The sequence below is a fragment of the Cibotium barometz genome, chromosome 30 (assembly GCF_041138505.1).
Source record: "Cibotium barometz isolate CiBa-2024 chromosome 30, ASM4113850v1, whole genome shotgun sequence".
Taxonomy (NCBI): Eukaryota; Viridiplantae; Streptophyta; class Polypodiopsida; order Cyatheales; family Cibotiaceae; genus Cibotium; species Cibotium barometz.
The window spans coordinates 38,913,177-38,937,426 of NC_141075.1; the positions used below are offsets into that span (position 1 = coordinate 38,913,177).

Sequence of the window (24,250 nt, forward strand, 5' to 3'; positions counted from 1 at the left end):
TTGCACTTAACACAAGGCATTTCGTTCCTCACTTTTAAAGGCATTAAGTATGTCTGGCTTTGAAGGTTTTCATCCTCTTTTAGAGATATTGGCTGTAGGGTTTTAAGCAAGGCTACATAAAATTCTGGGAATGTCAATTCCGAGATCGATCTTTCTTTTGCCATTGCTTCACTTGGTTTAGATGAGGAACACCTTGTAGCATGATCATCTTCTGGCATGTTGTCATCTAAACATATTGTTTCTTTACAACATTGATCGAATGTTTTCGGATTGGTTACAATGATCAAGTTGTGTAAGCTGTTATTCTTCAAGCCCATCATGAAACATCTCTTCAATTGAACATCATTTAATTTTTTCCATGACTCACAACGTGAGTCCAAGAGTTTTATCCGAAGGATAAAATCTCTAATGGATTCATTGGGTTGACGCTCGATTGAATAGGGTTCTGTTATTGCACTCCATAGATCACCTTGTCTGGAAAGCCATGTATAAAGGCTGATTTCAAGGTTTTGAAGTTGGTCTTGATCGCCGCCGGCATCAATGCAATGAACCATCGACTAGCTTTTCCCTCTAAGCATAAGTTCAATGCATGTACCTTAGTGGGGCAGTTGGGATTTCCAAAGGCTTCACATCTCTGTTCAAACATTTGAATGAATTGAACATGGCGTCATATTTGCCCATAGTTTTGGAAATTTGTACGGCAGTACTTCTGTATGAATCACTGAGGCCGTATGTGAGTGCTCTTGTTGGAAGAGACTCAGTGAGTCCTTGGGCCACCCCCCTTTCTAGACTAGTCAGTATGTCCAAGGTGTGGGCATCCAGGAAAGGGTTGGTACTTATAGGATTTGTAGGAATGTTAGGCAAAGGGCCAAAGCCCGGTGGAATCGAAGTGACAGGGGGTGTAAAACCCGATGACACGCTTGTTATAGGCATGGCCAATGGCATTGGGAGGTGAATTTGCGGCATAGATCTCAATGGCTCGAAGATGTCAGCCATTGGGTTGAGTCCTTGTATGATCCCTGACATGGCCTCGAGGCCATGTCAGAGTGCCTAAATGCTCCTTAATGAGCAATCACAAGTTTTTTTTTCTTTTTATACTTTCCCACAGCCCGTTATAGCCTCAAGAGGCTTGGCATACTCTTCGTTGGATCAAACGGGTGTCCGTTTTCACTAATTAGCTTAGGCGCTATATGCACGTGAACTTGAATATTTTTCCAGAAAAAGTGTATGCTAGGAACTTCCCAGATGGAAGAGGAGGTCCTAAAACCTATTTTCCATCACTGTCTCAAGATGAAAAATTTTCTCGATAATTTTTTTCCTATTTTGCACAGTACGTTTTTGAGGGTGTTCCAAATGGAATTTTGAAAAATTCTGTATGAGGGAGTTGTAGTAATTTTGGAGTACTACAACTTTGTTTCCCTAAGTCGTCCGTGATTTTGTCATTTAGGCCCTCAAAAAGTAGCCCGAATACGACTTGTCGTTTTCCTACAGTTTTTGCAATTTTTCATGGTTTTTGGGCTGTCTTTTGCCTTGATTTCTAGGTCAAATTTTGAGGCTGTTGGTTGAAGGCCAAAATGGTCGATTTTGCCTTCGAACAACCAAGTCCAAAGTCGAAGAGCTCGATGTCAGCTTTCTGATGAGCCCTAGAGTGCCTTCATCGGATATACGGTCTAGGAGATATGGGCCTCCAAACAGGGGTATTTTCTAGAGTTTTTTTTTAACGGAACCATTTCTCGGTTTCAGTCCAGTCACCCTACCTTTTGAATAGGCATCTTCCAAGGCCACTATCAGAGGATGGGATGCAATAGCAAACAGTAAGGCTACCTCACAAACCTATTCACTTCAAAGCCCCCTCCACTCTCCCATTCAACTATAGTTTAGAGTGTTCTCTCAAAGTAAGAGTGTACATACAAGTATCCATCATAACACCAAAACCCATCGTTTCCATCAAATGACCAACCCACCAAATGACCAATGCACCTTGTCATAGGCCTTCTCTAGATCAAGTTGCAACAGTATGCACTTCTAATGTGTCCTTAAGGCCACATCCCTCCCCAGCATGGCTGCATAAATATTGTCATATATTGATCTGCCTTTTATGAAGCCATATTCTCTTAGATATGATTTCTTGAAGAACAGGGGTGATCTTGAGGGAAATGACTTCGGCTAGGATTTTATATATAACAGTCAACAAAGTGATGGGTCTCCAGTGATTGAGCCTATTACATGCTACTTGTTTGGGAATGAGTTTCACCAACCCCTCCAGATCCTTATCCAAGTTACCAGAGTTGAAAGCCTCTCTACACACTTTCCATACCAAGTCCTTTAAGGATGGCTAGAATGCAATAAAGAATTCAAGAAATAAGCTATCCCACCTAGGAGACTTCTCTCTCCCCAGCTTTAGAAGGGCCACCCAACATTCATCTGCATTATCTCTCTCTTAAGCAACTTGGCATACCACTCTATTATTAATAAGTACTAACAACTTATTTTCAGCTTGAAACCTTCAGCATGAACAATCTTCTTTCAGGCTAAGGGTAGATCCTAAGAATTCTACCCATTTTTTGGCAATCAAATCAATTCCCCCCAACCCTTGCCCATTTTCATTTATAATCCTTCCCATTACTTCCTTACTATTTTTCACCTCAGCCAGTCTAAATAGATGTTTGTCAGGTTTTCTTTTATTGTTAAAAGTATTCCATTTTAGCCTACTTTTTCCTCTCTCCTAGCACATTTTTCATCCTCACATTTCAGGTCTCTCTGACACCCAAGATACAAATTAGCTTCTTCTTCTATGAGTTTCCCTACTTGTCTCTTTTTCTGTAAAAATTCCATCAGATCACTTCATCTCCTCCTTTCCTGTCTTCTTTCTTCAGCTTTCAATTTCCCAACCCCCCTTATTATACCTTGCATCGCATCAGCAAAAGATCTCCAAGAACCTTCAGAGGTCCCTCTCTTTTTAAGTCTTGCAATTGCCTCGTCAATGTGACTAATAAGCAACTCATCATTGAGAAGCAGATTGTTAACTCTCAGTTTTCTTGTGGGGGACTTGTTCATTTTACCCTCCTCCTAGTCAGTTATGTGCCATTCCCACTTCAAGGGCATATCGACAGAAAGAGTAGTGCTAGAATCAACTGTCATCTTCAAAGTGTGAGGGACCCAAATTGCTTGATGATTAAGAAAGACTCTATCAATCCTAGATGATGAACCAATGTATTGCAGGCTAAAGTAAGTATGCCCAGGGTCAGACCCTCAATCACCCATGTTCCACCCCATCAGTCAATGCCATCTTTCCTCTCAGTCACCTCCCACCTCCTCTTCTCTTGGCTCATCAAAATGGTGCTCCCCCCACACCTATCCAGTTGTTTTTCAACCATATTAAAATCTCCCAAAAGGATACAATGGCCTTGAATATTCATATTAGCAATCCATTCCCACATTCCACTTCTAACCCTATGGTTGTGAGCTCCATAGATATTCACCACCCACATCCTTTCCCCATTAACTTGGATCTCCACCACCAAAATCCTACCTTTAGGATGATTAGCAACTATACTAGGGTTTAAGCTATGTTTAATAACATCTATCACTCCACTATACCCACCATTCACTCCCCCATACAACACAATTCAGTCTTTATACCTATTCTTCCTAAAGGATTTTAGTCCAAACAAGTTATGCTCTTGAATAGCCATAATGGAAAGCCCCCAATCCTTGACTAATCCCCAAAAAGCAGAGTTCTTTTTCCTATCCTTAATCCCTTTTACATTCCATGTGCAGCCACTAACTTCTATTGACTTACTCATGTTAAGGTTATTTCTGGAACCATGTCCACCTCCTCATCATCACCTTTGTCAGCAGCATCTTTCTGCATCTCCTTCCAAGCCTCTTCCACCAACCAATTAAACATTTGCACAGAGGATGTCCCACTATCCACATCCCCCAAAGGGCTAAAAGGGCTTGAGGATACTAGAGGACTCAGATTGCTTTGGGACTTACTCCCTCTAGTTTCTCTCATAGCCAATTTGTTATGGGCCTTTCCCGCCTCTTCCTTAGCTTGTGTGAGATTAGCTTTCCCCTTAGTTTTTATCTTGGCTCCCTCAACCTAATCCCCCCCCTCACTAACTAAAACTTCTTTCCCTTTCCCTTCTTTTAACACCTCTATGGTTTCCTCTCTACCCTTAGCAATGCTATCCCCACAAGTTTCACCTATCTTCCTCTCCTTGCTTGCAAGTTTTACATGCATCCCCTCGATACAATTCTTGGATATATGTCCACAACCACCATGCTTGAAACATGCTCCTGGAAACGGACCAACCTTTAGGCTCACAACTCCAGCTTTCCCAATTCCCCTAAGTCTACCTCTAGGGTTTTAGGGGTTTCCACCATTGTATTCCATGTAATACACACGCTATTTTCCTGGCAGCCTCGGGCCTCATCTTTTGGAAGGTAGAGAGCCAACCCAAGAGCACATGCAATCTCACTCAACGTAGGTCTAAGCCAAGGAGACAAGCCCACTATTTCTACCCAGACAGGATTGAGTTGTCCCCCTTTACACCAATACCGTTGCGTCATATGCAAGACTGCCTAGGTGACTAGAAAGTCTTGGGGGTGCCTTTGGATGCTATATCAACTAAGAATTTATATGTGAGGTTGTAGCCACCGCCATTGATTACGCCTGTATGTAATGATATGTGGCACTTGCAAAACCATTACTATGAAGAAAATGTTTAAGAGGGATATGGAAGAGCGTCTTGGCATTGAAAGGACGCATGTTTCTCTAGAGATGTATGCTTGGAGTTCTCCCATTGGGTGTGCTCCTGCACTCGCGACATCTGTGCCTCGTCGTGGTGCACAGACTGAGACGGTGTTGCACCTTCTTTGGACCTATCCACATTCTAGACTACTCCTGGACAAGGTTTCAACTTTCTTGCGCATTAGATAGATATATATATATATACATACATATATATATATATATATATAGAGAGAGAGAGAGAGAGGGGCTTCTACCAATTTTTTAAGAAAGATGAGCCTCTTTGCTTTCTGATGTCAAGACTGGAGTATATATGTGATTGTATACCACTGTCTCTGCAAATTTTGTGCTACATCAAGTATTTGACTAAAAGGTAAGGTATTGTTTTTTTAACTAAAATGTAAATCCCGCCATTCCACCACATCTCATACAATCAAAAATATGAACATGCTCAATAGGAATGTTTTTAAAGAAATGGCTGAAGGAAGGCAATATTTTAAGATGATCAAATGGCATAAATGGCCAAAGGAAGGCTACATGGTGGTACTTGCAGCAGAGTCTCGAACGCTGCTTGTTGTAAAGTCTTTGCCAAGATAACTTCAAGCAGAGCACTGTTAACATGGCTGTACATTTACTTCAAGTATCCAACTGCCAATAGGAAGCAGAGGAACAAGGCTGACAGCTGCAAGCATTTAGAGGGGCTTCATTACATGATCTTATCAAGAAAGAGCTTAGAACACCCATGAAGCTGCACGTCACCATTTGGGGATATTTCAGATGGAGCAGCCACTCAGTTTGCCACAAACTTTGCCACCTACGCATAGGGAGGATCAATCATTGCCCACTCAAAGATTTGCTCATACTGCAACGCTGCACGATCCCATGAAAAGTCCTGCTCCATGCCTCGGCGCATTATGCGTTCCCATAATGTGTTGTGCTCCCTGAATGTTTGTAAGGCTGTCCATAAAGCCTGCCACGCCAACTTTGCATTTAGTTACAAGTGGAGATCAAAATGACAACACTTTGAGCAACTCATACATCTTACCCCCAACATAGCCTCCTTGGTGAGAGGAGAAAAAGTCCAACTGCACATAAAAGAGTTTGTTAATCTATTATTTATTTCCCATTCAAAGAGGAAACTTTAAAGCTCCATGAAACAAAAGACTCTTGATAATTAAGAGTAAACCAAGCCTATTCACAACCATTAAATTTAAAGAGCTTTACTCATACCACAGATCTGGAAACTGTTCCTATGCATGCTTTCTCTATGAGGCTGAACTGCGTATCTCCTTAATGGAAGTGAGGCCCAAGAACCTCTCCACTTCGGTTGTGCCCAGGGCTAATGCATACAAGGCACACCAATCATGGCTCACAATGTGCCTCCAACTCTCATTTTCGCTGCAAAAAAGTGCATTTGCTGCCTTTGCATAGCATGATGGCACCTATTGGGTCTATATTGGGGGCCATGTAATGTAGGCCCAGAATCCCGATAACTTAAAAAACTGGCACCATTAAAATATATGGGAACCTATTCAAGGTAATAAAGACCACGAGAACAACATTTTTCCCATGTTCTTGGTTTTGGGTGGTATCTCCCTGCCAAGTTCAGAGTCAGCCCTTGTGTCCAAGAAGTTGGAGTCCTCATCCAGGTACTTGGCTGTGATCATACAAGAGACATGAACAGCTCTTCTGGCTGGCGTGACATCATTGTATTGGAGAAAAAAGGCTTCTAGAAGTCTGAGTTTGAGCACACAAGAAGAAGCTAACAGCATTGTGGGCATGCACATGTGGTGCTATTCCTAAGTTTAGATGCATGAATACTGAGAGGAAAATGTGCCAGCTTTCAAGGCAGCCAAGGTAATATCTGGTCTACGCAAGCTAGAATGCGCAAGAAATGCTGGTTTAGGTTAAGAAATGGGCTACTAAATTTCCAAGACAAGGCATACTTGATTCATAACTCAAGGCTTAGGGTTGTTGGTGTTGCATAAAATGCATACACATGACAGAGTAAGTGGATGGGACTTGAGGTGAGGTCAAGTATAGCTCTTACGAATACACCAAATGAAAGTTCAGTTTATTTTTTAAACTTATTAACCAAAGTGCGATCTCGACTTCATGAGAGTCTACTCACAAAGTTTCAGATCATCAACTCTGTCATCCATAGCATAGACTACGTACTATGGCATCCCCGCTCACAAAGTTTCAGATCATCAACTCTGTCATCCATAGCATAGACTACGTACTACATCCCCGCTCACGTCATCAGCACCCATGGGTAGGTGCAGGTTCGTTCCATAAAGATAAGTCACAGTAGTAGACAAATCTACATAGATAAATCATCGAGCTGAGGTTTTTCTCACTTTTTTGGAATAAATCCAAGCTTACAAAATTGTGGGAAGTGATAATATGATGTAATGGATGCTGACCACTCGCTTTGAAGGAAAGCAGCTTGAAAAGATGAGAGGTAGTATGTCATGCAAAGCCAGCCAGGCTCGACCACTCCATACTAACAGGCTTATTGCAGGCATTATCCATCTCTGAGAACATTGCAGTGGATTCACCACCAGCACTAGCAAGAGCTTCTGAAGGTTATCTGTCTTATGTCCAACGTAGACAAGAATAATGCCAAATATTTCCGGCACATGCAATAATGTGTCCAGGCACCACGGGGTGCCTAAAAGATTTGCAGTGACAGATGCTAAGTTACAGGCCAGTTTTGATTGAAGGCCACCAGGACCACCTTATTTCAAGCCATGTAAAGTTGTGTGGTGTCCTGACCATCTATTTTGACTAGAAGCAATACAACCCAGCAATCATGGGCTGATTCAGGGGAAATGAAATTAAAATTGCATCTGACGCCAAGGAACATCACAAGTGATCATGGCCATATGGAACCCATGCAAGAGCTTACAGAGGAAGATATTGCATAACCAAGGTTGAAAGAAAGAAGATCGCTTCCGTCCAAAAAAATGTGCCAATACCTTTACCTAAAAATTTGGCAAGGACCATGACGTAAAGCACCTACATCATGCCTTGGAGTTAAACCTCTAAATGGACACAGAACACCTCTACATGGACACATATAGGACCGAACAGTGTTACGCACCTAATACTAATCCTCGGGATTAGGACCTAATCTGGCAGGGTGAGGAGAGCCCTCAAATTATGGAAAGCAGGCAGATACGGGTGGCTAAGGTTCATTATTAATAAATCTATGTGAACTGGCTATTTATGACTGGATGGTTATTTATAGCAACAATTATCAATATATAAGTGAGGCAAGAGTCATTATCATGAGTGACTGACAGTTGGTCAGGGCTTGGACCAAGAGTTGTCTTACTCCTGTCGTGGACATGGCGGATCGCATAGAGTCTTGCCGAGGGCCTGTACAGGCAGGCTCTGGTGGTATGGGATGCCAGGGCTGATTTGGTATGGATATGTGGGAGTGAGTGGGAGTGAGCTTTATTAGCCCTGGCTCAAGAGAGGTCTGCAGACGTGGACTGCAACAGCTGGGAAGTGAGGGCAGCAACAAGTTGGCAGAAAATTGGAAGCAGGTAGGCAACTCCTTCCTCTAAAATATAAAATAAAATTCAAGCAAACAAGCATTTTATAAAGCTTAATTTGGTTTAAACATACCCTGTGCCAGCTCCTTGTCCACCATTTGCAAACGGATTGAAATCCTCAACAGTATCCTGTGAAAGCCAACTGTAAATCAATGACTTCAACAATATGGAGCATGTCGTCGAAAATCATCTTGCATGTTTCACTATGCCACTTCTGATACCAACATACCCGTAATCCGCCAGTACAATGAACAACCGGTACTGTGCCATATCTCATTGCATACAACTGATTCAGACCACATGGTTCAAATCTAGACGGCATCAAGAGTATATCACACCTGATGGGAAGCAAGAATCCATCAATTACAAGTAATCCATCAAGCAACATGGAAACCTAAGTTGAAATCATGGGCATCCCCTTCCAATGATTGCGTTTAAGATGCTTTACCCGGCTGTGATGCGGTGTGCAACAGGGACACTAAATCCAACCCAGCCTCGAAATTTGTCTTTGTATGTTGACTCTGCCCACTGCATCCATGATTCAATTGATAAATCTCCAGATCCAAGCATAACCTGCACATAAAAACCCATGAAACTCTCTCTCTCTCTCTCTCTCTCTCTCTCTCTCTCTCCAGTTCTCACACAGTATTTCTTGTGAGTTTCAAAGGACGGATTCATTGTGAGCCCTGAATACCTCCACAGGCACATGTCACATGGCATGCCGATCGCTCTTGGCGAATTGAGGGTATCATCTCATGTTTACAGATTGAGTCTAGCAGGGCGGGCAGCCTCCCTCAAGAGGCACTAGCATGTAGGGTAAGCACAACCAAAGGGGTGGAGGCAGAGGAGCACTATTTGTTTAGATGCCCAATATACTACGAGATTCACGGGAGGTTCCACTGTCTTTTTCAAGATGAATATGGCCCTCTCCTACAGGTTATGCAGCATGAGGACTAGAGATGCCTGGGGATGTGTCTCCTGGAGCTTCACCGCCATCGAGAGGTCTAGCTGTGAGACAGCACCCACAGAATCGGTGCTAGTAAGATGCCTCTTGGACCTTCATCACAAACTTCTTTGGAATACATCTACCGACACAAAGCTGTCACCCAGGCTCAACACAAGCAGCAGGATTAGGCATGTGACTGCTCCTGTTAACCACAATGGTAACATTACTCCGGTCGCACGGCTACACCCTTTTGGGATATCTCTGAGCTTTACTACTTGTGTAATTTCGTACGATATTCATTTAGCGACCTTAATGCCAGTAGTATATACTTAGCCTAGAAAATAAACCTATTTCTAGCTTTTGGGCCCCACACATTATATGGAAGGCCGAACATTGTAAATATAAGGCTTGTATATAAGTCATTTTGACTAATGAGAACACTACATAATCCCATTATCACAATTGAGTCTAGCTTTATGCTCATGTTGATGGTTGCTTGCATGTTTGCTCTCTTTGATGCATGCTTTCTTGTTTGGATTGTGTGGTGAGTGTGTAGAGTGATGTTACTTGCTCTCTTCTTTTTCTTCTTCCTCTCCTTCTCCATCTCCATCTCTTCCCCATCCTCTCACCAATGTTGGTATTGAGCTTTCCATAACTCTCTCACTACCCAAGTGCTATCTCCCTTGGGATGACACCAAGGGAGACAAGGTTGAGGACCCTAGCTTCTCCACAAGAGAGGGTTGTTCTACCACAAATGGCTAAGGGTACAAACCGGCAAAGACCCTTGCATTCTTCACTTCTTCTCTCCTGTCGTGCAAGGCTCAAGTGTTCCCATCTTTGGCACCACTGCCGAGGAAGCTTGGGCTTGCCATTGGCCCAGTTGGAGTGCAAATTTCTCTCTGGTCAGGCTACGTACGTGCTCGACTAGGCTTGTGTACATACCTTTGCCCATAGCAATGCAAAGCTAGAGACGATCAACGGCTCCCAAAACAGGAGAGGCCTCCACCTCTTATCAACCGCAAAAGACTCAAGGGCAAGCCCATCTGCTCATGAAGTCTCAGAACAAGCGAAAATCACCCCCAAGATCCAAAGGCGAAGAACCAAGAAGATAGGGAGAGGGGAGGACAAGTGACAATCCAAGAGAGCTCAAGCAAAGACACGGCCTCCAATGTTTCATCACCATCCTTTGAAAGAGGAATTTATTTTACAACCACCCATGAGCAAGAAGAAGCGGTCCTAGACCTGAATAACCTACCAAAGTGGCTAGCATAGTGCCCAAACCGCATAGAGAATAAGGGCAGGGCTTTCAATTAGAGAGAGGAAGTGCAATTTCCCCTCCAATGTGGGGAGCCAAATGTGAAATTTTAGATTTGGGCCTTCAAAGTTCAAACTTAATTATAATAGCATACAATCAAGAAAACAAAAGTACCAAAACCATATAACCAATCGGTAATTACCAAACAAAATTTAATACTACAAGTCTACTGTCTACAATACATTATTGATTGCATCCATGGACAGTGATTTCCTCATACTTAGTCATACATGTAACATTGAAAAAAAGCATGCCTCATGAGGTCATGTCACATGACCATAATCCATTGAATCATTGACAAGTCACAAGATCAAGATTTCTAATAACTTAAAGTTTTAACATGATTTAGTGTCAATGGGCATGCACGATTAAATAAAAAATGTAATAGTTAACTAAGAAATGTAATAGTTAACTCGGCATTACTGGAGTCCAAAAAAGAAAGTGCAATACATATTACATCAAAAAAGAAAGTGCTCCAACATTATGGTCAACCTCCTGTGAAGTAGGGTCTAGAAGTCTTGTCTTCTCTCTCTGAACAATTGCATCAAGCACAGCCTATGCAATGGGGGGCTGAAGACGACCTATAATCGCCATATATCGATTGTGATCCCCACCATGTGCTATGAAGATGTGCTCAGGGACTCCAGCACATGCCTTGATGCCTTTGCTGCCATCTCCCCATGCAAGGTGTGACTTTACACATGTCACACCACCAGACATCACTTGACCACAATAAATGCAGACCGCCTTCCTAGAACTCGAACGGTTGTATTTATTAATGACAACCGTATTGAGCCATGGGTCCCTTGCAGACCGCCTTCCTAGAACTCGAACGGTTGTATTTATTAATGACAACCGTATTTATTAATGACAACCGTATTGAGCCATGGGTCCCTTGCAGCTGAAGATCTCCCTCTCGTTGAGCCCGAGGCTGCTCCACTCCAAACCATGGTGCCAAAAGAGCTGAAAGTATACACATCAACAGTTCAATAATCAATCAATCAAAATCTAATTTCAAGCTTTTCCAATTTGGGTCCAAATCTGAAATTTCAGGATTTTGCCTAAAATTTAGGCATCAATTTGGGGGTCCAAATTGGACAAAACCCCTAGATTTGGGCATCAAATTGAATGCCCATTTTTGAAATTTCAGAAATGGGCATTCAATTCGATGCCCAAATTTGGGAGTTTTTCTCATTCTCCAAGAACCCCCAAATTTGGGCATCGAATTGAATGCCCATTTCTGAAATTTCAGAAATGGGCATTCAATTCGATGCCCAAATTTAGGGGCTCTTGCAAAATTTAAAATTTCCCAAATTTGGAAAAATCTCCACCAAATTTGGGCATCAAATTGAATGCCCATTTATGAAATTTCAGAAATTTCAAAAATGGGTATAGGATTTCAATTTTTGCAAAATAGAAAAAGGGTAGAGGGAGAATTTTTTTTTTCTTATTCAATTTTTGAAAAAAAAAAAGAATCATGAGAGAGAGAGAGAGAGAGAGAGAGAGAGAGAGAGAGAGAGAGAGAAATGAAATGAAATGTTATACTAACGTCTTCAAAAGGCCAAAGTGACCTATGAGACCAAAGTTACAACCATGTGACATCTGATACACTGTCTAGAAAAGACAAGAAAGAATTGAAGGTAAGTATCTAGCCCTACAATACATTAGTAGGGAGCATCTGGAAGCAGCAACTAGGGAGAGTGGGAAGCTAATGCTACTAGTCAAAATGGGGTACATGAGTACATGGATACATGAATATGGGGGAGTACAAAAGTGACAGTGAGTACAATAGTATATGGCTGGAGTCGTAATCATCCTAGGAGCTCTAGCATGGGTCTCTGCCGGATGGCCTGGATATCTGCCATAGTGAGATGCCTGGTCCGACAAGCCCGATGTCTCGCAATGATGCTCTGAATCCTCCGGTGTAGGCACCGTCTCCGATGTGAGGATCCGCAGGCCCTCGAGCGTCTGGGTCTGCCCAACTGGATAGCTCTCTCAACTAGAGTCCCACGGGGTGCCCACTGCTGGGCTGTCAGCTGTGTGTCCTCCCGGGTAGTCCCTCTAAAGAAGTCAGTAATCTGTCTGTGTGGACTCCCTGCGAGTCGGGCGTCTACTCCTGATAATGGACTCTCTGAGCCTGCGGATCTCCAGGAGATAAAAACCCAAGCATCGCTGATCACATTAGTCCATGACTCTAGCCAGTGGTCCAAACCCCTCTCTGAAAAGACAATGGTAGCGCCCTCGAACCTCATAATATGCTGTGCAACGAGACAGATGTAGTGCTCCTCCGTCTCTGGCTCTATCCAACAAATCTGACAAATCCTGTCCCCTGGAGGTATGCCTCTAAATCTTCCTGTCTCTATCTCTAACTGATGTGAAGAGGTGCGGATCTGCCCAATGGCGCACCTCAATCCATGAGACAGATGGGTATCCATGTAGCTCGGTCTAAGTATAAAGCCATCCTCAGAGTTGCGGAGAAGATGGTCTCTATAGAAAGCCATCTTCGTCCCCAACTCCTGTGAGGGCTCTAGCCATGTCCTCCTAGTGTCCAACTGAATGAGGTCCTGTTGTCTGATGACTCTACTAATCTCAGAATGTGTCAAGGTGAGAGAGGGTGCCTCCAGAGAGCACTGGAAGGGTGGAAGTCTGTCTAAACTGAGCCCGTGGAGCTCAAACCAAGATGCTATCTATGCATACCAACATGAAGTGTCTCCCTACATGGCTAGCTGATGAGAGAACTCTAAAGCAAGTCGTGCATACCGGTGTCGGGGAAGCTCCCAGGTGCTATGAATGAAGGACACTGATCTGGCAAGAGCCTCAACTGCGATCGGTGGTGCTCCCATCTCAGCTCTGATAATCTCATGGGGTACTGAGGCCTTAGCCCGAATCATCCTGGAGATCATGGACACAAGTGATCTCTCCATCGATCTCCATCCATCGTATGTGCGTCCTGATCGACTATGATGATCTAGGCTAGGCCCCCAAATCTGTACTCCATATAGCATAGCCGATGTGACCGGCGTGTCAAAAAGCCACAGCTTAGTGCGTGGCTCCTGAAACTGTACCTGTGAGCACATCCTCTCTAGACCTCCTAGTGCTGCATATCCAGTAGTCAATTTGGCCTTTGCTGCCCCCCTCATGGAAAATGTGGGTCAAGTGAACACCACTCCAAGATATGTGTATGAGTCAACATACTCCACTGTCTCCTGCCCATATGTGAAAATAGGCGCTGATCTCCAGACCCACTGAGCTGTAGTGTTAAACACCATAACCTTGGTCTTACCAAGGTTAACTGAGAGCCCACTGTCCTGTGCATAAGCATGTAAAGTATCCAAGTGCCTCTGCATACCCTCTGGTGAGTCTACTTTAAGCACAATATCATCGACATATAAGAGTAGAGGTATCCAAGTGCCAGCCAACTGGGCTCCTCTGTCCCCTCGTGTCCCAATATAATCAGAGATCTCATCAATGTATAGTCCAAATAGAGTCGGAGAGAGCGGGCAGCCCTGTTTCACCCCTATAGTAGAGTGTACTAGCTAGGAGAGACCCCTCTGAAGTCCGCATCTGCCCAACTACTATCTCATAAAGTGCCATAATACCCCAAATGAGCTCACATGGAACCCCCAAGTCTTGCAGCCTGCGCATCGGTCTAGCTCTGGGCACTATGTCAAAGGCCTTGCGGAAATCCACAAAGCCTTAGTAGATCCTCCTCCCATGTGCTCTGCCTTCCTCAATGATAGCCCTGAGGGTAAAGATATGATCCAAAGTAGAGAATCTCCTCCTGAAACCGGCCTGTCCCTGAGCTCGGACCCCTTGTCTCTCTGCCCATCTGCTCAACTCCTGCTCAAGAATAGAGGCATAAAGCTTGGCCAGCGAGTGACCAACAATATGGTGCGGTAGTTAGTCGGCAGGCTCGGATCTCCAGACTTGAGTACCGGCACAATCGTGGCTCTATTAAACATGAGAGCTAGCAAGTCTGCAATCATATCTCTAGCATGTATGAAATGCTCAGCTACAATGCCCTCATGATCCTGTGTCCTCCATGTATGCAATCTGTTGATGGCCCTCCTCACCATCTCTGCTGTGAAGAAGGTAGAAGAGGGTGGACAAGGCTCTAGAGGGTTCGGTTAGTGGTGGCTGCTCTGGTACTGTGTAGAGGGAGGCTGCATACTCGCCCCATGTATCTAGAGAGGTAATGGCCGGAGGCGGGGTGTGCACTCTAAGCAATCTCCAGGCCTCCCCGGAATCCTGACTCAAAAACAACTGATAGATGTCTCTCTCCAGCGAGCTAAGAATGCTCTCTTCTTCCACCGAATGAGGGATCGGAAGATGATGCATGACTATCTATATGTAGTAACACCTATGGCCACCTCTCTCTGTAGCCGGGCTCTAAGCTCCCTACAGTCATCATCATACCAACTATTCTGGGGCACGCTCCCAGGACGTGGTCGTACTGTGGCTGCGTGTGTGGGAAGGCTATCGCTGCAGCTGTATGTAAAGCCTCTCTGCTAATGGCCTCTGTGGATCCTTTGCACTCAACAAGCTGTAGATCTCAGCGGTGTATACTCCATCAGTCTCTCTACAGAAGGTATATCTCGGGTGATAGGAGGACTGCCCAACCTGGCGGGTACTGTAGTGGAAATCCACCGTAAAGGAGAGAAGTGCATGATCCACCGTAACTTCGATGGGCCTGGGGCCAATTGCAAAATCCTGGATACTTGGGATGAAGGTTAGCGAGGCTAAAACATAATCCACTGTGCTGGCCCCATGTCTGTGTGGAAAGCAAGTAAAGCCACTGGCAAGTGGATACCTCTAGTGTCGGGTTGCACCCAACATATAGGCTAGCTAGGGCAGCCCATGAGCCATAGCTTTGGCCCATAAAACCCCTAAGCATTGTGGCCAGCCCTTATAGGGCATGGGCCTTGATGGTCAGCCTCTTGGAGGCAACGGGCCAGCCAGCCAGCCCCTAGTGGGCATGGACTGGCTGTTGGCCAGTCCAGGCCTAGAAGCCTTGGACAGCCAGGCAGCCATACTGCAGGCGGCCAGGCCATGGGCAGCAGCAAGAGCATGTAGTTGCATGTCATGTGCATGACATGCTCATGTACCTTCTCAAGGCTAATCCAGAAGGGGCAGACAAAAAAAAGACCATTAGAGCTAGGACTTGGAGCACAAGATACAGAAGTGGACAGTGCAAGGGCATGTAGTTGCATGTCATGTGCATGACATGCTCATGTACCTTCTCAGGGCTAATCCAGAAGGGGCAGACAAAAAAAGACCATTAGAGCTAGGACTTGGAGCACAAGATACAGAAGTGGACAGTGCAAGGCTGGGAGAACTTGGAGGACTTAGGGGGTTCAGTCGGCTGCAGAGCAGGCACTTCAGTCCATGGAGAGATGCAGCCTGACCAGTGATTTGTTGGAGTTCATGCCGAGTCGGCTGGTCCGACAGCAGTCGGCCAGCGTTGTAGTTGTCCAACATGCCTATAAAAGGGCCAGTGTGCTCATCATTGTACTCATTTAATTCTCTTAGGAGTTGGGTCCTTAGGATCCATATTAGGACTAGATTTTGGGTGTCTATCACCTTTTTTATGAAGGCAGCCTAGGGCTGCAGATTTAGGTACCTTTTTGTACCATTAGAATATACTGAATTTCCAGCATATCTCTCTCTCTCTACTCTCTCTTCATGTCTGCGTTTTGCATCAGATTGTTTCCAGTGGTGTTTAGGGCGGAAAGAAGACTCCCAGAGCTTCCGCGTGTTACATTGGTATCAGAGCATCAGGCTCAGCAAAGCTAAACATTGAATCAGTCCCATATGATGGTGTACAGGTCCAAGGTACAGGAAAGTACACGGATACGAAGCCCAAGGCAAGGAACACAGAATCGGGAAGAGCTCCCAAGAGGTTTGTTGGTGGTGTTCCACAAAGCCAAAGGGGATGGCAATCCTGTGAGCCAGATAGGTTCTCGGGCAACGGTCCCAAGGGAGGATTATCCTCCAAGGGGTGATGTGAGTGCCAGACTCATTTCTCAGGAATGAAGACCAAGACAATGTTCAAAGTCAAGGCAAGAATGGATTGTGGACTAGATGGAACAGATGCATAGATCTTAATATGAGACAGAGTGGTTTTGGAGACCGGGCCGGGTTTTCAGAGAAAAGGGTTTGCCAGGGATGGATGGATGACAGAGGGACTTCAGGAAAAGATTGGGATGATGACAGTCATCCAAGAACAGGTTGGAATCCCATCATCAAGTTTAGCAGAGTTGCATGTCATGTGCATGACATGCTCATGTACCTCCTTAGGGCTAATCCAGAAGGGGCAGCCAAAAAAAGACCATTAGAGCTAGGACTTGGAGCACAAGATGCAAAAGTGGACAGTGCAAGGCTGGGAGAACTTGGAGGACTTAGGGGGCTCAGTCGACTGCAGCAAGCGCTTCAGTCCATGGAGAGGCGCAGCCCGCCGACCAGTGATTTGTTGGAGTTCATGCCCAATCGGCTGGTCCGACAACAGCCAGCCAGCGTTGCAGTTGTCCAACATGCCTATAAAAGGGCCAGTGTGCTCATCATTGTACTCATTCAACTCACTTAGGAGTTGGGTCCTTAGGGTCCATATTAGGACTAGATTTTGGGTGTCTATCACCTTTTTATGAAGGCAGCCTAGGGCTGCAAGTTTAAAAATCTTTTTGTACCATTAGAATATACTGAATTTCCAACATATCTCTCTCTCTACTGTCTCTTCATGTCTGCGTTTTGCATCAGATTGTTTCCAGTGGTGTTTAGGGCTGAAAGAAGACTCCCGGAGCTTCCGTGTGTTACATAGTGTCAGGTCCTGCATAGTGTCAGGTTGTACCCAATGCTTGGGCTAGCTAGGGCAACGCATGGGCCATAGCTTTGGCCCATCCCCTAAGCATTGTGGCCAGCCCTTATAGGGCATAGGCCTTGATGGCCAGCCTCTAGGAGGCAAGAGAGGCCAGCCGGCCAGCCCCTAATGGACATGGGCTGGCTGTAGGCCAGGCCTGGCCTGGACAGCCAGTCGGCCAAGGCAGCCATACTACAGGCGGCCAGGCCATGGGCAGCAGCCAGAGCAATGCGGCCAGCATAATAGGAAAAGCACCCAATATATGCTGATTAAACAAGTCGTGGGAATTAAATAAACAGGCCGACAGAAGTGCTAAAGTGTTCCTAGGGCCAGGACAGCCAAAGGGAGCATAATGCAAAGGTGAACTTGAAGGTCAAGAACCAGGTCATCTTCAGGCTGAAGGTTTACAGCCAAGGGAAGATTTCCAAAAGTCAGACTTTTTCTCATCATCCAATAAAGCAAATGCACCATCCTTGGTGGGGGCCTTGCAGATCGGGTGTACCATGTCTTTATTGTGCTTCTCTCTCTCTCTCTCTTTCCCTCTCTCTTGCACTCTTCCTTCCGCTACATTGTGCAATCGTCGCTAAATATTCATTATCTAAAGTATAATCTTGTTTGTAAGCTTCCGCATGTTACAGAGGTATCAGGGCTTTCCCTTTTGATAAAGAGATTCAGCCAAGAAAAAAAAGAAGAATTTTATTTTTTCACTTGTGTGGTTGGTTTTAGACACCGGTAAAAAGATTCGACCAAGAAAAAAAAGGAAAAAAAAATTCACTTGTGTGGTTGGTTTTCAGACACCGGTTGCACTCACACTCCAATGTGACTCCTATCTCTCGAAGGACAGTTGGTTTCTAGCTTCCAGAAGCAACCGGAAATGTCCCCCACACACATAGTGGATGGTATTGTTGCGGTCAAGGAAAATGTTGACCACTCCCACTATGGAAAATTTCGACGATGAGAGAGAACACCACATCCCAAGAGAAACTATTTCCTCGACAGCAACTACTTCCAGAAGCCAGGTCATCACTGATCACACGAACTCCATGTTCCGGGAATTTATGTGCATTATAGCACGACAAGGGGAACAGATGCAGGCATGTACGGCTTCTATACAAGCCTTGGAGAAAACGAAGGCCATGGAAACAAAGTTGGACTGTCAACTCCAAAAATTGTTGCAGTATGGTTTCACACATTCTAGTGTGTCTCCATTCGCAGCCCCAATCCTTTTTGTGGGAAAGAAGGATGGATCCTCCTGGCTTTGCGTAGACTATCATGCACTCAACAAGCAAACAATAAAGAGAAAGTCCCCTATGCCTCGGATTGATTACATTTTAGAGAGGCTGAATGGAATGAAGGTATTTTCAAAAATTGACCTCAAAAGTGGCTACCATCAAATACCCAAGCTATGTTTAACCGCATGATGATGGAGTTTTTGAGGGACTTGATAGGAAAGTATGTCTAGGGCTGACGTAACTACTAAAGATGTTGCTAGGTTATGTATTCGGCATTGGTACCCCATAGGTGGCATACCTAGGATCATCAGGTCAGATCGAGATACTAAGTTTACCAGTCATTTCTAAAGGGCATTATTTGATAACTTTGGGGCTAGTTGAATTTTTCCAATGCATTCCACCCACAGATGAACGGCCAGATGGAGATTTCCAATCAATTGGAGTTCAACGTGCTGAAGTGCTATGTTCACGACCAGCAAGGTAAGTGGGAACAATTTTTGTTCTTAGTACAAGCTATGTTGAATGACTCTTTTTCTTCAGCTATTGACAGGACTCCATACGATGAGGCAACATTTGGAAGACCATTCTAATCTTTCCTGACTAAGATGTCATCCTCAGTGCCAACAAGGACAGAAAAGATGTGATCTTCTCGGAAGGAGATTGGGTATATCTTAGGATAATGAAGCAAAGGTTGAAACAAGTGGGCAAGCGATGCCCAAAGTTGTCGTTCAGAGCTTCACATCCTTTCCCATTCTAAAGAAGATCAATGAGGTTTCCATGAAGCTGAAGCTACCATCCAATTGGACCATGCATGATGTGTTAAAGCCTTATATTGGACCTCCTCTCTCTGATGTCCACGATGAACAAGAACCATACGTTGTGGACGAAGCTAAAGTTATGGTTCCATTATAGATCCTTTTACTTCATTTCAAACACGAGTTCTACTGAAAAGAAAGAGAGTTCCTCATGAAGTTTCAAGACCGAGGGACATATGAAACGGTGTGGCTTGACAAGAACTTCTTTGAAGATTTTCTAGCATTATTGACGGACTATTTGGAGGCTTTGCGGCTTCCATCAAGTTAAGCAGAAGGGGATGTCACGTGCATCCCGCACTCAGATGCCACATGGACATATCTGTACAAGCAAGTGCAAGACCTAGAGTGAAAACTGGTCGCTTGTGAGTCCCAGTCCGACGAGTCAGCCATGGTTCTACTCTAAGCGTCCTAGTCTTGGTCGCCCTTTTGCTTATCTTTGAGCTCCCAACTGATGATTGCACCATTGAAGAACCGGGGCCCAAAGAACTAGGAACGACCACTAGATTCTGTGTGGGAGCGGGGCTCACCACGAAAGTCGTGGAGTTTGGGAAGTGGTAGTCTTCTTTGGAAAATCCTTAGAAGTGTTTCCTTTTGTGTGACAAAAGAAACACCTACCCTTTTTCTTGTACTAAGCTATTTCTTCTGGGCTCAACCGTCCACCAGTCTTGCCTGCTTGAGATTTCTGGTCTAGACTAAGCTTGGGCGCATTAGTTGAGTTTTTGAAGCTAGAGGCTCCTGTGCTCTATCCTAGGGAAGATCCTGTCTAGTTCTAGCCTTTTCCCCCCAGAGGCGGGTGCCTTGGGAGTGGAAGGCTGGGAAGTCCTGGGCTTTCCTCTATTGTGCACTCTACGCAAGCAAGAGTGCATCTTCGAAGGTGGCTGACCGAAACATATGCACTTCCCACTGGATTTGCGTGTCAAGGCCATAGAGGAACTGTCCTTTCTTATCCTCATCAGAAATGCCCAATTGCAAACATAATTTTACTGGCAAACTATAGGACTGCTTGTGCGTTTTGACACGCCCTCCTAAACTCATCTTCAAGTTGCTCAAGGTAATGGTTGCTCGTTCCCTCCCTTGAACAGATATAAGTCGTCGTTCCGAGTGTGATTCTATCCCCATGCTACCACCTAATGTTCCCTTCGAACTCAAGTGCACCCTGCATTGTTGCTGCACTGAGCATGTAAACAGAGGCGATCTTGGCCATTTGAAATGCAGTAATGCGTGACAGACCTAGTAGGAAGAATGTCCATGGTTGCAAGAATATGCACCCAATTCTCAGAATCCTCAGGCGCTGGAAGTGGAGCAAAATCCGAGCTCTCACGTTCTTGATCTAATGTTTTGTGAGGCACATATTCACTTCTGTGGTCCTTGCAATCATGACTAAGTCTTCGTGACCGAGTCTTTGGTAAAAGGGTCCTTGATCATGGGATGGGTTTTCCATGTGTGCAAGTTGACCTTAAGCGTCTGGCCCTTTTTCCGAATGTAGATATGATCTGTGTCTCAGTCATTGGACTAGTCTTGCTTCTTGCATATAGGGTCTAGGGTCTGCCTAAGTTGCAATTATGTGAGCTCGGCTGCTGAGCAAAATTCATCACCATAAATGAGTGTCACGTGCACGCCCGTGCCATGGCTAATCCTCTGCATGAATAGTATTAATCCCTGAATTAGTCAGCATTTAGCATCAGATTAGTATCTTTACCATCAACAGTAGCTCCAGCATTAGCATTAGCATCATCATCATCATCATCAGCATCACCACCATCAGCATAAGCAGCATAGAGGGCTCTGGTGTCCTGTCTTCAGCCATCAGCCATCAGATGGCAGCTAGTAGACAACTAGGCAACATGCAGTTTAGCATTAAGTGAAGGTCAGCCAGGTGTGGGCAAGGCAGTGAGCAAAGCGCAGCATTTAAGGCTTTTTTCTATGAATATTCCATGTCCAGAGCTGGCCGACCAGCACCTCGAGCATATATATATACAGCAGCCATAATTCAGCATTTCTCAAGTCATTTTCATCATCATCCATCATAGCAGTAGTCAGTAGAAGTCATGTAAAGGCCAAGGATCACCCCCTTTGGGGCTGACCTAAGGCTCAGCCATATACATTCAGTAAGCAACCTATTAATACAAAAAAACCTTGACACCAATCTCTCTCTTCTTTTCTCTCCTCTGTCTTAGTCATGTTTAAATTAGCATCTTGTTCTTAACTAGGCTTAGGGCTGTGGATCAGTACAGCAAGGAGTCCACACATGCAGCAAAGTGGCTGAAACTTAGGCCAAAAGTCTTGATTTTAACATTTCACAAAAGGCCCAGGGGCTTAATTGTGGCTACATCAGCCAGCTGCTTCGCAATTAGACTGGACTGATCCAACATTGGCTATCCCCATTTTGCACAGTATTGCTTGGTGAACTCCAACACCTCTATCCAAAATTGTTGTGAGCCCTTATATTTCACGGGCAGTGCCACATTCATGTCCTCACTTTTGAAATAGTGACCTAGCTTGTTCACTGGCACTTTGGGGAGGTCCTAGAATTCTCACTTCCCCACCAGGTTCTTCATTCTCGTACCCATCTGAGGAGTTCGGAAGTGGTTGTTCTTCCATGCCTACTCCTATGTCACATGTGGAAGCTCTGGGAGTCTTCTTTCAGCCCTAAACACCATCTTGGAACATGCTTTATGCAAAATGCATACAAAACATAGAGAGAAGAGAGAGAGAGAGATAGCTGAGTATTCAGTATATTCATAATGTACGAAAAGGAAGTACAAGTCTTGCAGCCAATGATCAAAAACGATGAGCAAACATGCCTTAAATAGGCTCTAGAATTTCCTAGTGGATTGGCCAACTGCTGTCGCTGGTTGGCCAGGTCCCGAACAAAAACATGCTAATTTGCTACTGCCGACAAGTCTCTTTTCCCATTCATGCACTGGCCAACAGCCTCCTTTGTCCTCCACCAGTCCTTCCCTGCCCACACCAGCAACATATGCTCCAAAATCTGGTTCTAATCCTGTCTTTTATCTGATGCCCATCAAGGGTCAGCTCTAGGATCAGCCTGCACATGTCTTGCACATCACATCCCCCTCTACTAAACTTGACGATGAGATTCAAAATGCTATTCTTGGATGACTGTCATCATCCCATTGTCTATTCATAGAGTCCTAAACCTATCATCCTTCCCTTCCTAGCAACCTTTTCACTAAAAACCCTGTCAGGTCTCCAAACCCACTCCAACTCTGATGAAGATCTATGCGTCTATTCCATCCTATATCCCTTGAACACTTTCTCTAGTCTTCTTTTCTTGAGTATTGAGTTTGGCACTCTCACTCCACTCCTTGGAGGATCATCCTCCCTTGGAACCGTTGCCTGAAAGCCTTTCCTGGTGTGCCCCAAGTGGCACCCGACTCACAAGACTGCCATGAAAGAGTGCACAAAGCAAAAGCATACAAGCACTAGAGTGTGCTGAGAGAGTGCAAGAGAGAGAGAGAGAGAGAGAGAGAAATATGAAGCAACTATGCTGAATATACTGCAATGAAACAATCCTGAGCAAGAGACATAGAAGGTCTCATAAGTGAGGGATACAGAGGAAGACTAGACTATGAAAAGTGAGGGAGGGAAGCCCACCTATAAATAGGTAAAGTAGGGCTAGCTGACCGGACACCATGAAGCTGGCTAACTGGACATCAATCACCCGACTTGGGAAAAATGCCAAAAAAATATGAAAAAATAGGATGGCCAGTGCACAACCAAGGGCCATGAAAAGGGACCAAAAGGGAACTCCAAACATGAGCAAAAACTGGATATGAATGTGCTAACACCCCCTCTCAGCACGAGATACTGAACAAACTCCAAGAAGCCAAAGATGAGGAGCCAAGGAAGCCTGAGAAACTGGCTTGGTAAACAAATCTGTTGCATTCTCTGCTGAGGGACAATACTCCAAATGCAAATCTCCAACAAGAAACCATTCACGAACATAGTGATACTAAATCTCAATGTGTTTCGTACAAGCATGAAACAAAAGGTTCTTGGCAATGGCTATGCAACTTTGATTGTCACACCAAAGAAGAGTAGCTCCGGTAGGAGGAAAGCAAAGTTCTCCCAATAATCTCCGCAACCAAATTGCCTCACATGCAGCATAACAAACTGCACGATACTCCGCCTCTGTAGAGGAAAGCGCCACAGTAGGCTGCTTTTTATTGCTCCATGAAATGGCTCCTGAACTAAGTGAAAAAACACAACCAGTGGTCGAACGCCGAGTATCTGGATCTCGGCCCAATCTGAATCAGCAGACCATCCAAGAAGAGTGCACCCTTGGCCATAGAAGATGCCAAAGTCCAAAGTACCACGCAAGTATCGAAGAACCCTGAGAGCACACCGCCAATGCTACTGACGAGGTTTGGATGTGAAAGTACTCAATAAGCTCACTGCAAAACAAATGTCCAATCGGGAGTAGGCCAACCAAACCAAACAACCGACGAGAATCCGATACTGTCCCATATCAATCCCTGGAGAAGCATCAAGAAGCGAAAGCTTCTCATCACTAGTATCCATAGGAGAAGATATTGATCTACATCCAGTCATCTGAAACTTGTTAAGTATCACCCGTGTGTACTTCTACTGAGAGAAGAAAATACCATTAGAGGTTTGCCAAATCTCAAAGCCAAGAAAATAATGCAGAAGGCCAAGATCCGTCATCTCAAACTCTGTCTCCAAAGCATCCATGACTGAATGGATCCTCACTGAATAAGAACCTGTAAAAGATGAGGTCATCAACAT

At 44.7% G+C, this 24,250-nt stretch overlaps 1 protein-coding gene across 2 annotated transcripts in view; it reads right to left on the bottom strand.

The window, feature by feature from the left end:
- Positions 1–5,219: 5,219 nt before the first annotated feature.
- Positions 5,220–24,250, bottom strand: part of LOC147621466 (soluble starch synthase 1, chloroplastic/amyloplastic-like) — a 31,483-nt gene continuing 12,452 nt past the window's right edge. Inside the window, exons 11-16 of one of the 2 annotated variants that reach the window (XM_086824209.1) lie at positions 8,768–8,892; positions 8,549–8,657; positions 8,393–8,448; positions 5,802–5,841; positions 5,563–5,726; positions 5,220–5,438 (exon numbers count right to left, since the gene is read on the bottom strand). In XM_086824209.1, coding sequence (XP_086680335.1) covers positions 5,571–5,726; positions 5,802–5,841; positions 8,393–8,448; positions 8,549–8,657; positions 8,768–8,892 — 486 coding nt within the window. In that variant the 3' untranslated portion in view covers positions 5,220–5,438; positions 5,563–5,570. Of the gene's footprint in view, positions 5,727–5,801; positions 5,842–8,392; positions 8,449–8,548; positions 8,658–8,767; positions 8,893–24,250 lie in introns of both variants that reach the window. The other variant, XM_086824208.1, reaches the window with a different exon arrangement.